Below are 16,606 nucleotides of genomic sequence, written 5' to 3' on the forward strand. Positions count from 1 at the left end.
ATGGACTTCCTGTAAAGATGTGAGATAAACCAAACTCTACAAATGAGAATAACCAATGTCAACATTTCCTTTCCAAGAGCTGATACGGTTCTCGAATGATCACTGGAATGCATTTCTTCTCAAATAGTGGATGGTACTATGTTAAGTTTTAATTGCCTGTGTATACACCAAGTATCTTGATGAAGAGTAAAAAAATTAGTCATTTATTTGTATGTTGTTGTCAGTATTTGCCTTGTTCAGGGAAAATGGAGACGTGACCATTAGAAAATTTCTCTCTACAAACACTGCCTGTTTGTTTGTTTGTTTTGGTTTGGTTGTGAAGCCAGGAGTTTTTTTTTTTTAATTGTTTCCCAATATCTTACTATAAAAATTTCAAACATGCAGCAAAGTGGAATTTTAACGACACTATTTCCACCACCTAGATTCTACCATTAACATTTACTTTACTTGCTTTATAACATATCTGTTCATCCACCCATCCTACTATCCATACATCAATATCATGCTTCTGATGCATTTCAAAGTAGTCTGCAGCCAGCAGATAATACTATATTTTGAAGTAGACTCAAAGAGTGTTCCTTATCCTATAAAATACCTAGAAAACATTTATTACTTAAAAAAAAAAAACAAAGAACAAGCTCACCCTGAATTATGCACACAGATATTCCACATTGTTCATCTATAGGCTCTGTAAAAAGTACGGTAAGTTAACTCAGGGTTGTCTACCTTTATCAACTCTATAGACTTTTCAGTACTCCCCCAAATGTTGGGCTTGGTGAAGACATGGGCTATGGATTATAGAGAAATAAGCTCTCTGCTACAGATTATCAGGGAAAATTACCTGGCATGTTAGCAATCAGTATTTTTTTTTCTCTTTCTTTCTTTCTCCCTCTCTTTCTTTCTTTCTTTCTTTCTTTCTTTCTTTCTTTCTTTCTTTCTTTCTTCTTTTTCTTTCTTTCTTCTTTCTTTCCTCTTTCTTTCTTTTTCTTTCTTTCTTTCTTTCTTTCTTTCTTTCTTTCTTTCTTTTTCTTTCTTTCTCTTTACACTCTAGTACTTTCCTAATTATTCCTTGAGTGTAGAAATAGATTTCTATGCCTCAGTTCCCTCATTTACAAAGTGGGTTTTATAATACTGATTGCACAGGCTTGTCATGAGGATCAAATGTGAAAGATAAGACAACACTTTGGAAAGAGTAGAGCACTACGCACATCTAAGATAGCATCAGCCTTAGTAATCATAATGCATCCGTAATAAAACACAGCTGACGCAAGGGTCCACACAGCTACTTGGTTCTTTCAAATCAGTCAAAAAGATTTCAGAGATTAAAGGGACAGAGTATTGGCAGTTGCCTTCACTCTGCCCATCAGTACGTCATCTTGTCAAGGATCTAGAAGAACCTTGGTGTATAACACATAGACTTGTTTTCATTAGTGAAGTGTTTGTTTTGGAAATCATCCCAGCCCTAAAACAATCCTTCCATTAGCTGGGCACGGTACCTATAATTATCCATCTTATCTGACCTGTGCCAAGCTATTCTACCTACTACATCTCATTTACTTTTACCTCGCTCTCCTGAAAGAAGAGCATGGAATTCACTCAACATATGAGAAAGTAAAGAGAATGCTTAGTTCTTTGAATAAAGACCTACAAATAAATTTTGGGCAGAAGTTCCTGCAACAAGATATCGTCAGTTACCATAAATAATTTTTAAGTGATGGAAACCCTCTGTCTCCATATGGGAAAAACTCTGCTACGTGAATATCTTAAGTTTACAGGGGATAAAGTAATGTAGCTTCCATTTTTGTGTCGGGTTGGATACAAATCAAGAAAGTGAGAAGCAAGGTCAGCGCTAGCTAGGGAACCAAGAAAAGATAAAATAAGCAGGGAGGCGAGCTCAGCATCAGTTACTCTTACTGAGAATTTGTCAGATCTCTGGCACTTTTTGCCTAAGGGGAATTGAAAAGAAAGACAGATTTGAAATTACCCTTACCCTCAAAAAGCATCCATTTCATAAGAGTTGGACAGAGCAAATAATCGGAGATGGAAAACTTACACATTGTAAGTAAATGGAAGAGAATATGTAAAAAGAGAGGAATAAGCATGATTTGTGATTTAATTACAAGTTATACTCAACATTGTGCGTGTGTACAATGTGAACAACATCATAGCAACGAGAAGACTTCTAATAGGACACATACAGTTACCCCCAAATTCAAAAGATGCTTTTCACGTAGGAAAAAGAGAATCAGAGGCAAAGGCTGGCTGGGCCATCTGAGGGGAAGTGTTCCCTGGCCCATGAGCTTTACGGGTCTGGTGCTGATAACAAGAACATATATTAAATATACTGAGATGGTGGCATCAAGCTGTCATCCTCTGACACCACTACACATTCCAAACATGCAAGTTAACTCCTTAATTTGGTTCCATATTTACAAAGCACACTTCTAATCACATATATAATTTGGCATCCTATGCGACACACATACTGGGGAAAAAATAAGCAGCCCAAAGGGGTCAAAAACTTGTTTGCCATGCTAGTGAGATTTCTCACTGTAGTTACAACAACAAATTTGGGTGTGTGTGTGAACACACATACACATGTATATTATACACAAACATACACACATATTTAACATGTGGTTTTAAGAGAAACACTGGCAAATCTGTTTATAGCAATGCAGATTTCTAGATGTTTTGGTAAAAGTTTGCATTCTAATAAATTCTACCATGCTTTAAATTAGAACCATGTAAATATCCTCACCATGCTGCTTGATAGTACTGTTTATTTCTGCTGTCTAGTCTACATGTTTTGCTGAACTGCTGAGAGCGCCACTCTCATCTTACCTGACTGTCCAGGAGGAGGGGCACCTGACGATCCTCGCGGTAGACAAAGAAACACAGTCAGAACAGCAGCTCTGTTCCCAGCACATGGTTCAATGGCTATGGGTTTGGGTGCTCCCTGAAAAAGAAAACCCAATTTTAAATTTGCATAATTGACAGGACACTGCTATTTTATTTTTCTCCTACCTATGCTTCAGTCAGCTAAACTGTACACTCCTAGTGGACAGGGACACACGATGTCTCATTTTCTAATAGTTCAACTGAATATTTTCTTATAGTAATACAGTGGTTTTGTAGTGGTGGTCATTAACATTTAGAAGACTTTTTTCTTGAGGAATTAAATATTGGTACATATTTTTTAAAAGTACTCTTTGTTCTATTTTCAGCTTGTTTTTTTTCAATACTTTATTTTTAATTATTATTTTTTTAATAATAATATTTTTTATTATATTATGGTAGTCACCATACAGTACATCCCTAGTTTTTGATGTAAGGTTCCATGATTCATTAGTTGTGTATAACACCCAGGGCACCATGCAATACGTGCCCTCCTTACTACCCCTCACCAGCCTATCCCATTTCCCCACCCCCCTCCCCTCTGAAGCCCTCAGTTTTTAAATTATTTTTGAACTATTTTTTAAATAATTGTTATAGGATTATCTTTAATTACTTATTTATATTTTAAATTCACATATAACGTATTATTGGTTTCAGAGGTACAGGTCTGTGATTCATCAGTCTTATATAATACCCAGTGCTCATTACATCACATGTATGTGATGTAGACTATATTTTTTAGAGCGGTTCTAGGTTCACAGTAAAAGTGAGAGGGAGGTACAAGACTTCCCCTACACACTTTGCCCTAACGTATGCATAGCCTCCTACATCATCAATTGCCCGCACCTGAGAGGTGTATTTGTTACAATGGATGAACATGCAGTGACACATCATACTCATCAGAGGTCCACAGTTCACATTAGGGTTCACTCTCGTGTTATAGTCTATGGGTTTGGACAAATATAAATGACATGTATCCACCAATACAGTATCACAGAGTATATTCACTGCCTAAAAATCCTCTGTGCTCCACCTATTCGTACCTTCCTCACTACCCAAATCCTGGCAACCACTGATCTTCGTACCAGCTCCATAGTTTTGCCTTCTCCAGAATGTCATATAGTTGGAATCACAGAATTCAGCCGTTTCAGGTTGACTTCTTTCACTTAGTAATAAATATGCACTTAAGGTTCCTCCATGTCTTCTCATTCCTTTTTAACGCTGAATAACATTCCATTGTCTGGCTGTACCACAGTTTATTTATCCATTCACCTTCTGAAGGACATCTTGGATGCTTCCGAATTTCCACAATTAAAAATAAAGCTACTATACGGAGTACCTGGGTGGCTCAGTCAGTGAAGTGTCCAACTCTTGACTTTGGCTCAGGTCATGATCTCAGGGTCATAAGATGGAGCCCCACACCGTGTCCCATGCTGGGCATGGAGCCTGCTTAAGATTCTCTCTCTTCCTCTGCCCCTTCCCCTGATTTGCATGTGTTCTCTTTAAAAATATAAATAAATAAAATAAATAAAGCTACTATAAACATCCGTGTGGAAGCTTTTGTGTGAACATAACTTTTCAACTCCATTGGGTAAATATCAAGGAGTGTGACTGCTGGATCATATAGTAGAAGGACGTTTAATTCTTTAAGAACCCATCAACTGTCTTCCAATGTGGCTGTACCATTTTGCAATATCACCAGCAATGAATAAGAGCTCCTCTTGCTCTACCTCTTCACCAACATTTGGTGGTGTCAGTGTTCCAGATTTGGGCCATTCTCATAGGTGTGCAGTGGCATCTCGTTGTTTTACTTTGAATTCCCTCTGATGATATATGATATGAAGCATCTTTTCATTGCTTATTTGCTGTTCTGTATGTCTCTTTTGGTGAGGTATCTATTAAGGTCTTTCGCTCACTTTTAATTGGTTCGTTTCTTATTGTTGAGATTAAAGAGTTCTTTGTATGTTTTGGAAAGCAGTTCTTTATCAGATGTCTCCTTTGCAAATATTTTCTCCCAGTTTGTGGTTTGTCTCCCATTCTCTTGATATTGTCTTCTGAAGAGCAGAAGTTTTTGATTTTGATGAATTCCAGCTTAGTAGTTATTTCTTTCACAGATTGTGCTTTTGGTGTTGTATCTAAAAAGTCATCACCATACACCAGGTCATCCAGGTTTTCTTCCAGGTTATTGTTAGGACTCTTATAGTTTTGCAGCTTACATTTAGGTCTATGATCCATTTTGAGTTAATTTTTGTGAAGAGTACAAGATTCATTTTTTTTGCATTATGTTCAGTTGTTCCAGAACCATTTCTTTAAAAGACTATCTTTGCTTCATTGCCTTGCCTTTGATCCTTTGACAAAGACCAACTGACTATATTTATGTGGGTCTATTTCTGCACTCTATTCTGTTCCATTGATCTAATTGTCTATTCTTTCACCAATACTACCTGTCTTGATTACTGTAGGTATATAGTAAGCCTTGAAGTTGGGTAGTGTCAGGCCTCCCGACTTCAATACTGTGTTGGCTATTCTGGGTCTTTTGCCTCTCCATATAAAATTTAGAGTCAGTTTGTAGATATTCACAAAATAACCTGCTGGCATTTTGATTGGGATTGCTTTGAATCTATAGATCAGGGTGGGAAGAACTGACATCTTGACAATATTGATTATTCATATTCATGAACACAGAATATCTTTACCTTTATTTAGTTTTTTAATTTTATTCATCAGAGTTTTGTAGTTTTCCTTATGCAGATCTTGTACATATTTTGTTAGATTTATACCTAAGTATTTCATTTTGAGGGGCAGTAGTATAAATGCTATTAAAATGCTATTAATTTTAAATTCTACTTGTTCATTGCTGGTATGTAGGAAGGCAACTGACTTGTATTTTAACCTTATATTTGCAAACTTGCTATAATTGCTGATCATTTCAGGAGTATTGTTGTTGATTCTTCTGGATTTTTCTACATAGAAAATCATGTCATGTATAAATATAGTTTCATTTCTTGCATCCCAATCTGTATACCTTTTATTTCTTTTTATTGTCATAATGCATTAGCTACAACTTCCAGTACAGCGTTGAAAAGGAGTGGTGAGAAGGGAGCATCCTTACCTTGTACTTGATCTTAGTGGAAATGTTTCAAGTTCTCACCATTAAGCATGATATTAGCTGTAGGTTTTTTGCAGATATTCTTCATCAAGTTAAGGAAGTTCTCCTCTATTCTTAGTTTACTGAGAGTTTTTATACAGTTTTTATAGGAAAAGTAGGCTAAAGACTTGATTATTTTCTTTTTTTTTTTTTAAGATTTTATTTCTTTATTCTACAGAGATAGAGACAGTCAGCGAGAGAGGGAACACAAGCAGGGGGAATGGGAGAGGAAGAAGCAGGCTCATAGTGGTGGAGCCTGATGTGGGGCTCGATCCCGGAACGCCGGGATCACGCCCTGAGCCGAAGGCAGACGCTTAACCGCTGTGCCACCCAGGCGCCCCAAGACTTGATTATTTTCTTTATCAATTTTCAAAATAATTATTTGCTAGCATTCTCCAAACATGACAATTTATATTATCATTATAAATTTATACTTTTAATATTTCTGACGTGTTTCAATTGATAGGAGTTATAGTTTTGATATTGTTAGTTTTGTTAATTGTTCAAATTGTACTATCTTTGAACAATGAGAATGTCTTCAAATTGGCTCCTGAGTTCTTCTGACATGACCACAAAAGCCTTTGGTAGCTTCCTTGTCTTTTGCCTATCCCAGACCTGTAATCAGATATTTCTCTAAGGAAGCTTGCAGAGAAGTGATATTAACTCCAGACATAAGAGGTATTTATTGCTACTGGGCTGGCCATTGTTCTAGGAAGTTTCAGGCAACAGAGCTCAGTGTCAAAAATTGGATTTCCAAAGGAGCAGACTCCCTGGGAGACAGAGTTAGCAAGCAGAGGTTTTTATGGTCAAAAAAAAAAGTAGAAGGAAAAGGAAGGAAGCCTCATTAGACAGAGGGAAAGGGCTGAACTGAGGTGCAAGGCCAAGGGGACACCTGGAGAGCCGGAGTGATCTTTCAACGATCAAGTTGGGCTAGGAGGGCCAGGCTCTTATACTCCCTCAAAGATCAGTTCTTACATATCATTGCCCTTGGGAAGGGTCATGATCTTGGACGAGGTGGCTCTCTGCTGTTGTGGTAATACCTGAAGGGGCTGACAGCTGAAGAGAGTCAACAGCATTCCCAGAACCTGAGCATCATGTCTTCAATGAAGGTGGATTTGTGTAAAGAATTTTGTTAAAGAGGAAAAATATACCGTGAATTCATAATGATATTGCCTATTCAAATTTAATTTGTTTTATTTAACTTCTTTGAGTTTTCGTTTCTCTTCTCTCTTACATTAAAAATCTTGATACCCAGTAATATTGATAGTTACGTGTATGCTATAACACAATTTAAATATAGTATTATATATTATATATGACGATACAATTAATTAAAATTGACTTCTCTGTAGTTTTTGTTTTGTTTTGTTTTTGTCTTAAGGATCCTACTAAGAATATACTGCATGTTTAAAATCACTTGGAAAAAAATAAAATAAAATCATTTGAAAGGTCCTCTCTGTGTGGTTTTGCCACTGATTCCATCCCAATTTAGGTAAGTTTGTGAATGCAGAGGTTGATTGTTTTGAGGGATTGTTCCCTTTTCCATTTTTATTTAATATCGCTTTATAATTTTAAGACATTGAAATGGTCCTAGGGTCAGATCTAAAAATTAAGTACACTTAGAGAGGTTTACCATCCACCCTTGTTCCCTTCATGCTGTTCCCTTTTTAGGCAAGTAAGTTTTTGTGCTGATATAAGTTCTCAAATCCTTGAGTAAATATCAAGGAGTATGACTGCTGGATTGTATGGTGCCCATCATTTTAGCACCAAATCCTGGCACAAAAGAGATGTGCTGACATTTGAATAAATGAATGCATGTCACTCTATTTGTCTGTGAACCACAAAGTTATGCAACTTTTGTTGCTTTCTCATTATTGTTTCCTGCCACCGATGATACACTACACAATACAGTTTATATAATTAAATTTTCACAACCCAAAATATTTTGTTACTATATCTTTAATATCACTTCAGTGAAACACGTATGTCATAATCACCAACTAAGGCATTTGTATAAATAATATGACCTTAGGAATAGAGTAAATGAAAATAATGATAACGATTATAGTAGTAATAGCTAGTATTGTATTAAGTACTTACTATGAATTAGGTAGTCCAAATTCTTTACATACAATAGCTTATTTAAATCTTACAGTAAGAACGCTGAAGCAAAGTTAAAACTACCTATTCAAATGTATATAACTAGGAAGGAGCAGAGCTGAGATTTATTCTCAGGCAGGCTGCCTCCTGCGTCCATCATCTTCACCACACAGTGTAGTTTATCATATGTATGCATGTACAAACAAACGTGCACCCGCACACGTGTACACAAACACATGTGCAAGCACACAGGTATGCGAACACACATATTCCATGCACACATGTGTGGACACAAACATGCACAAGGAATTTAGGGGTAAATAGAATGTCACCTCTGAAACAGTGAGGATATCATTTTAGCATAGGAAAGGTGAATTTGGGGGCGCCTGGGTGGCACAGCAGTTAAGCGTCTGCCTTCGGCTCAGGGCGTGATCCCGGCGTTATGGGATCGAGCCCCACATCAGGCTCCTCCGCTATGAGCCTGCTTCTTCCTCTCCCACTCCCCCTGCTTGTGTTCCCTCTCTCGCTGGCTGTCTCTATCTCTGTCAAATAAATAAAATCTTTAAAAAAAAAAAAAGGAAAGGTGAATTGGGCTACTTCCCTGAGAAACCTACAAGTGAGACATGGCTGACATGTCAAGGCAACATCTATGCATGAAGACAAAATCAAAGAAAAAAAGGCCACTGGTTTAATGATTAGAACAAACGATTTGTTTGGTCTTTTTTGTTGATTGTATTTGAACTTTTCAGAAGAAATACAGACATATGTAGTCATTCACCAAGAATATTTTAGAATACTGCCATTTCCAGAAAGTTTAACGAGGCATTAAATATAAAATATGTCCCCTTTCGTGTAAAACTTAGACTGAAATTTCTGGTGACAACAGTTTTATGTGGTTATAAAGGATTTCTCCTTTATAGCAACATAAATCTCATGTTTTAAAATTATTCTCATACAGATACATTTTGGGGGTTTTCAATATAAAGGTGAAAGTGGCCATGATGGCAGAAGTAAAGGGCATAAAAACCTTCCAGGAATATGCTGTGAGCCATGTTGCAATACTTGTATCAAGTTACATGATCTACGGTTTTACACTTTAAAGCTTACATTTAATTTAACAGACTTATTTTTGAAAATGTTAAGTCAAAATCAGCATAAGTACATAGATATTCTCCCATGATGTAAATATTTAGAGAATAGGCTTGTCATATTCCAAGGCTAACAGAAAAATACTATGAATGTTTTGAACCATATTTCTAGGCTTCTGAAATTTATTCTAATTTAATAAATGCAAAGTATATGGAAAGGTCAATTGGTTAAAATATACTAGGAGAAAATAAAATGAATTCAGGTTTAAATAATGGTGAAATACCAGAAATATCAAAATCCTCTTTAATATACCTAAGAAATACTTATCCTCTCTACCATCAGGCAAGGTTTTCTTTGTTGTTTTGTTTTTAAGCTCTCAATGGGATAATTGGAACTATTCAAAATATCCAAATTTATGTTAAAATATTTGATTACAAAAATGAGAAGAAAGTAAGTTTATGATTACAACAAAATAAAACAAAACAATAACAAAAACAGTTGAGAAACAGTGGTTCGTAGTTTAGGGGGTTTAGAAAAACAGGAAACAATTTGAGAGTACATCGGTTGATTGTGTTGTTGGGCTACCTTTCTGCTATTAATGCCAAAAGTACCAACTGAGAGAAAAATTAGCAAAAAATACCTGTAAATTTCAGGTAGAAAATGGCTTAATTATTTAACGTCAGAGAATCAGCAAGAGATGAAGAGTGTAGTAAAATATCTTGACCACAGAAAAGGAATTATGTTTGTATACAAGCCACTTCTGTAAAAGCGTCCTTACAATAATTCCCTACTCTTAATTCTGCTGCAATTGTACAGAAAACATTCAGAAATTTCTTTATATTGATAAACTATAAGAAAAGAGATTATAATTCCATTTTAAAATCAAATTGGCTTACAACTTCTATTTTGGCTCTAAAATTTTCATAAAAGGATATTAGCAAAAATATGAATTATTCATTATGTTAAAAATATTAGTGACTAGCACAGCTCTTCGACGCTTCTGACAAGAATTCACATAACTTAAAAAATTATTTCCAAAGAATTTGTGGCAAATCTCACTTTCAACAAAGAATTTTAAAGAAAAAAAAGAAAAAAAAACCCCAATTTATAGCACTTGATTTTTGCAACAGAAAATAGCAAAACCCTAAGAACAATATTTCTGATACCTTGACGTTTGCCAGTTGTTTAGCAATAGATACATAACCATGAATCAAAATCATTTCACAATGACATAACATGTTCACTGAACTGTGCAATTTATCATGCATTTTCCATGGCTGCCTTTGAAAGAGATAAGGCATGGGTTTGTTTGCCCATAGCACTCAGAGACTGTGATTTACTTTCAGGCAGTTTCGTATTTGTTGTATCATAAGAAGCTGGTGTTAGACCATGCCAGAAAATATCATTGACAGTTATATAATTAGCAGTCCTTGTTTATTAAGCACACAGCATTTTTAGAGTGAAAGAGACTGGTTTTGTTCACTCTAGTGTTTTTGAAATTATTGTACTCATATTTTCAAGTTCTCGTTTTTAGAGGCAACAATTCTGTGTTATCTCTTTTCATTTTTCAGCTATTGAAGACAAGCAAATTACCAGAGAAACGTCTGGAATCATAGGGATTTCCAAGGCGACAGTTCTTAAAATTTATAATGACTGAAAAGAAATATTCTGAAAGTGAGGCCACCATCTGACGTAGCCTGGGAAACTGGTACTTGAAGAATCATGGGATGTTTGGAAGATCAATGGGCAAAGTGGGCTACATATTTGTTCCTTCCTCCATTGGCCCACTCGAAGAGTTAGTACATGAATGAGTGATTCACTTCCAGAAGTCACACTGAAGTCCCATCACTGGAAACCCTCACCCCAGTGGCTGAGGATTTAACAGAATTATTTGATGTCCTTGGACCAGTCCTAAAAATTTAAGTAGTCTAATACTCTAGGCCCCAGAAGATTAAAAAAAAAAATGTTTCCTTCTCAAAAACGTTCACTAGTTTCAAAGTAAGGCTGCAGACTCAAATTTCCTGAAGGCCCAGGTAGGTAATTTAATACCTGTTACCTATTAACATTTCTTAAATGCTCACGATATGCCTTGTGCTGTGCTACATGTTTACATGAGTTTAACCTTACTCCATGAGCTAGGAACTATTCCCATTTTACAGATAATGAAACTGAAGCTCAGAGAGTTGAAGGAACGTAATTAGAGTTGTAGACCTAATAGGTGACAAAGCCACGATTTGGAACAATGTAACCTATCTTCTGAGCTTGTATGCCTAACCACTCTGCATTATGCCTATAGTAGGTAAGAAGACTGTCTTAACTTCCAGAATAAGACAACAAAAAGTAGTGGGTACTACAGTGAACTGGAAAGTATAAGAGTTCTTTAAAGACATTAAATCTCAAAATTGTTGCTGTCAAAAGAAGACATCTATGGGCCAAAATGGTCTGATGGCTGGTCCTTGGTGATCTCTGTAACATGGAGTCCAAAATGGCATTTCAGGATGGCCGTGCTCTTGTCAAACATCATCTTTTATTCAGCACAAGCTCTGTGTTTTAGTTAATGTAAGTTTCACTATTCAACAACTGTGCCCAGGGTTTCCAGAATCTGTGCCGTCTTCACTCATAACATCCCTACTGTCTAGGAGATCTTTCTTATAGGCCTCTAATTTTTCTAAAATTATTCATCCCTCACAGAAAACTCATCCATGAATCCTTCCTAGGTCTGAGGTATTGAGTCTCTCTCCCTTAGTCCTTTAATTGCACCTTTTATGGCCCTCCCCATTTTCCACCTTGACTGACACTCATAAATACCCTATCATCCCACTGGAACAATCTCTTTGAGGATAGGCCCAGTTTCTTATTCATCCCCATTGTCCCTGCACTTACTCTCTCTCTTTGAAATGCCTAAGCATGGTGCCTGTGCCACCTTTGGGGACTTATGTCTCCCATTCTTTTACTCTAGCTATTGATGCATATGTCATATGTCTCTGTTAGATTCCTGCTCCACCAAGCCAGATATCATGTTGGATTCCTCTTTGCTTTTCCTATACCATTTATTAGGGTACATGTTTCACATGATAAGTGAGTGAATCAAAGAATAAATGAAATTGACATGGTAGCCTGATCACTTTCTCCAAATACATTAAGGGGATAATAAAACATTGAAAAATAATATTAACTAACATTCGTTGAGTACTTACTAGGTTTCAAGTGCTGTGTTAAGCATTTTACATGCATTATTATATTATTTTCTATTTTATAAGATGAAGAATTTAAGATTCAGAAAGGTCAGATAATATTCTCAGGGTGACACAGTGAGGGAGGGGCAGATCCAGGGACAGACTGAAACTCATATCTGTCTGATTCTAGTATCTTGGTTTTTAAGCACCTTATGATACTGCTAAAAATACAGCTTAAGAAGACAAAGAATATCTCATTCCTTCAGCTTGGCCATTAATGTAGGAAGGAACTTAAGATACCCCTTTTAAAAGTCACATGCATGCACCTGCCTCATTCCTGACCAGGGTTCAGAAAACTAGAGTCTTGGACCAGCTCTGCTACCATGTATTTGTGTGATACTGGGCATGTTGCTAAGTCAATTTCACCAACTGAAAAATGAACGAATAGGTTGTATGATTTACAACATTTAACATTCTGTGACTATGATTTATGGACAATCTCCAAAATGTGTGACATACCAATACCTAATACTTTGTCTAAGTACAGTGAAATTTGAAATTTCCAATCTTAAGTCATTTTTTTCTTGTTCAGTTACTTTAAATGACACATCTAATTTTTAAAGCACATTATTATACCATATGATGAATACATCACATAAGACTAAATGGCCACCATCGCATGCCAAAAAAGCAATTAGAAAATTGAATCAAGAAATTAAGGATTAATGTGGATATGTTATACCTGTCAGCAGTAATAAGTGTTTTGACAAGGACAGAATAAAGTCTGACAGTATGCACAAATACTAATCTGATATATGAGTGAAATATTAAAAATGCAAACAACTGCACATTAATCACTCTAACATTTCCCTACTAAACCACTTTTAATGCTATTCTTATCAGAATCCATCTATAAATAAAAATAAGTCTTTTCAACAGCTTGCACAACTTGGTATTTGCAGTTTAATGAGTGTTTATATTGATATGAAATTTAGTTTTTAGTCACATTAGTAAAATAGAATTAATTTACTGAGCATAGAATTAAGTCAGCCTGATGGCTTGGCTTACAGCTAATCAAGGGCGTTGATTCCATAAGATCAACAAATACCAAGACTCCAGAACTCAAGCACAGATTCTCTGATTTCATTGTTTACACTTGGGAAAAACAGAAGTGAAAATCATATTCCTTCCTTATTTACTATTTGCTCTGCTTGAAATGATAAAGGGAAAAAACACATTAGCTAGCTTTACTCACTAAGAGAAGAATTCATATTAATAAAAGAAATTAAGTTGATGGACACTGTCAAAACCAGGGTTAAACTGCATTAGAAGCAAATTCAAAGAGAATAAAGTATTACATGTGGGAGTAGGTAAAGGAATAAAACATAATATTCACGGCATCAGTATGCTGCTCTTGAGATTCCAAAGGTATTCCAATCATAAGCTTAATTTTCATATTGTACCAAATATTTTTTCCTTTGTTGAAATGCCTCCATGTTCGATCTCTGTTCAAAATCTCTCACTACACACACACACACACACACATACACACAAACACAAACACACACACACACACGTTTATATCTATAGTATAATATCTGGTTTAACTGAGCTTTGCAGTTATTTTAATTGTGTGGCACTGACTCGGGGAGCGAAGAGGCTGGTTGTGATCACAGCAGTTTTATTACTGATTTTTAAACAGGTAGTTAGGTCCCAGAAAATGAGGATATTATCTCATTTGGAGATACTATGTAATCATGCTTTGCCCTGAGTTGGTCAATAAATATGAATGTTAATAGGAGGTGACTTTGAACATATTATCTTTAAAGTTAATTCCAGATAGTATTTAGGAAAAATTTGCCAACCTGCACTTTTCTCCAGTGCAAAAAGCAACCTATCCACTATACTTCATGTATTTATTTCAAAATTGGGACCATCCTTTTTGACCTCAGAAAGTGTTAAGTGTGAGAGACAAATGTGCCTGCCAAATCAATTGACTTCCTGTCTTGCTGAAGTCCAGCCCTGTGCTTTTGTACAGGCCATTCCACACCTAGACTACTTGCCAACATCTACCATTTCTGGAAGATCTGGCTCAAAACTCACCTGCAAGAAGCCATCCCAGGTCATCCTAGGCCACTCCAAGACCGCCTCACTCAACTTTCTCTCAGTAAGTGGAGTTAGGGCACCTGGGTGGCTCAGTTGTTTAAGTGTCCGACTTTTGATTTCTGCTTAGGTCATGGTCTCAGGGTCGTGGGATCAAGCCCTGTGACGGACTCCATGCTCAGCGTAAAGTCTGCTTGAGAGTCTCTCCCTCTGCCCCTCCCCCACCCGGCTCATTCTCTCTAAATAAATAAATAAATAAATAAAACCTTTACAAATAATAATTAGGAGTAAATCATTTTCCCTATCACAACCACTGAAGGGAAGTGTAATGTGGTTAAGGGAAAAACCTTTAGTAACCACTGCCTGTTTCAGGGTGTGACTTCGGTCAAATTACAACCTCTCTGTGCCTCAAGTTTCTCATCTAGAAAATGGAATAACTATACGTTCCTCATAGTGTTGTTATGAAGATTAAAAAATTTGCTCTCTATCTCTCTATATCTATACATCTTAGGGCAGAGACAATATTTTTTTAAATCTCTGTTAATGATTTGAAATGGATTTATTAAGAAATTCAGCCTCCAGGAGAGAATTTTATTGATGGCTTATAGAGTGGGGAAAATCGGATCTCAATGCCGAATTTCCTGTCATGTCACATCAACACTGCCACTGAAAATCTGCCTGTTTTCCCTGCTTTGATCAGGGTGCCTGATCTGACCGAGAGCATTACGTGCTACACAGAGCAGACTTTCCCTGGCACCTAAGACTGTGCTGTTCAATAAATGTTTCATGGATAAATGGGTATTTGCTCTTTCTTTTTCAAATTGTGCACAAGGTAAATCTCTAAATTTAGTGGCAAAAGCACAAACAAAAGCTCAATCTATCACAGCTAGATGTAAACCAGCAGGAAAGTTGGAAAATCAAGATCTTGATATTACCCTCTAGGCTGGTCCACTGCAAAACACATTACGTTATTAACACAAGATGTGACCTTAGCCATGCAACTGATAGATCAACTCAATGTAACAGGTAACTGTGCTAGGCCCCCTGCTGGCAAGTGGGGGTAGAGTGCTACACAGGCCCAGGGCCTGCCCTGGTGGCGCTTCCCTTAGGGCAGTCAAGATCAACTATGACTAAGAGCTAAACCCGCTCACAGAGTTATGCACAGACACTTGGGGGTGGTAGAGGAGGGAGTCTCCTGGGGAAGGATTTTACCTGGCAGGGGATGGCTAGGAGTTCATTAGGAGAACGAGGAAGGATGGAGATTTCTAGGAGAAGGACAAGCATGAATGCAGAAGTAAAAGACACATTAGCTTATTTGGGAAATTGGGAGAAGTTCATTGGGGATAGAGCCTAGGAAATGTTCCGTAGGCAGGGATAAGAAGAGGCCAGATAGAAACACTGGGACCCTCTGTGAAACAGGCCCCTCAGCAGCCCCTCAGCACACTTCCTGGCTGGGATGACTGAGATCATCACAACTTGCCTAGAAACGCATGCTCAGATGCTCAGATGGGACCTGACAAAGGCATGTAGTGGGTCTCTGTGTGACCTTCATTAGGACATGGTGCAAATCATCCCAAATGGACATCAGCAAACCTCTCTCTGTCAGGAACTCACAGTGCTCTTTTATTAAACTATTGGTCAAATCTGTTATACCAAGTGAACATTAAATTAAAACATTTATTTCTGAAACTTCAATCATAAAACTAAATCAAGAAGCACTGTGAAAACGAACTGTCAGCAGAAAGAATAAAAGTGCAGACAAGGCAATATTCTTAATGAGGAATCAAATGTTAATAGATCCAGCATAATAAATGACTTTCTACTATGATTATTAAACCAATCACAGCCTATTATAAGTAACAAAAGCATGGACAAAATTCTGAGTGGAAGAGCTTATTTGACTTGTTACAAAAACATGTATGCAATTACAATACAGTAAAATCTACCTGGATTTCTTAGACAGTGAGTCATTATGGCAGACAGAGTTTTCCCAGAAAGCTGAACGTTAACCCTGTAAGGACCAAGACTTTGCTATTTTAGGGTGTTTTTTTTTTCTTTTAAGTATGTGTGAAATCTGTTAAAATAAATACCC

At 36.7% G+C, this 16,606-nt stretch overlaps 1 protein-coding gene across 3 annotated transcripts in view; it reads right to left on the bottom strand.

Moving 5' to 3' along the window:
• The window catches only part of ATRNL1 (attractin like 1), a 746,554-nt gene that overhangs the window by 98,024 nt on the left and 631,924 nt on the right, over positions 1–16,606 (bottom strand). For 2 of the 3 annotated variants that reach the window (XM_026494203.4, XM_026494204.4), the window contains one exon: positions 2,845–2,959. In XM_026494203.4, the coding sequence (XP_026349988.2) occupies positions 2,845–2,959 (115 nt within the window). Of the gene's footprint in view, positions 1–2,844; positions 2,960–16,606 lie in introns of those variants that run through there. The other variant, XM_057308391.1, reaches the window with a different exon arrangement.

The sequence above is a fragment of the Ursus arctos genome, unplaced genomic scaffold (genome assembly GCF_023065955.2).
Source record: "Ursus arctos isolate Adak ecotype North America unplaced genomic scaffold, UrsArc2.0 scaffold_7, whole genome shotgun sequence".
In the NCBI taxonomy this organism is placed as follows: domain Eukaryota; kingdom Metazoa; phylum Chordata; class Mammalia; order Carnivora; family Ursidae; genus Ursus; species Ursus arctos.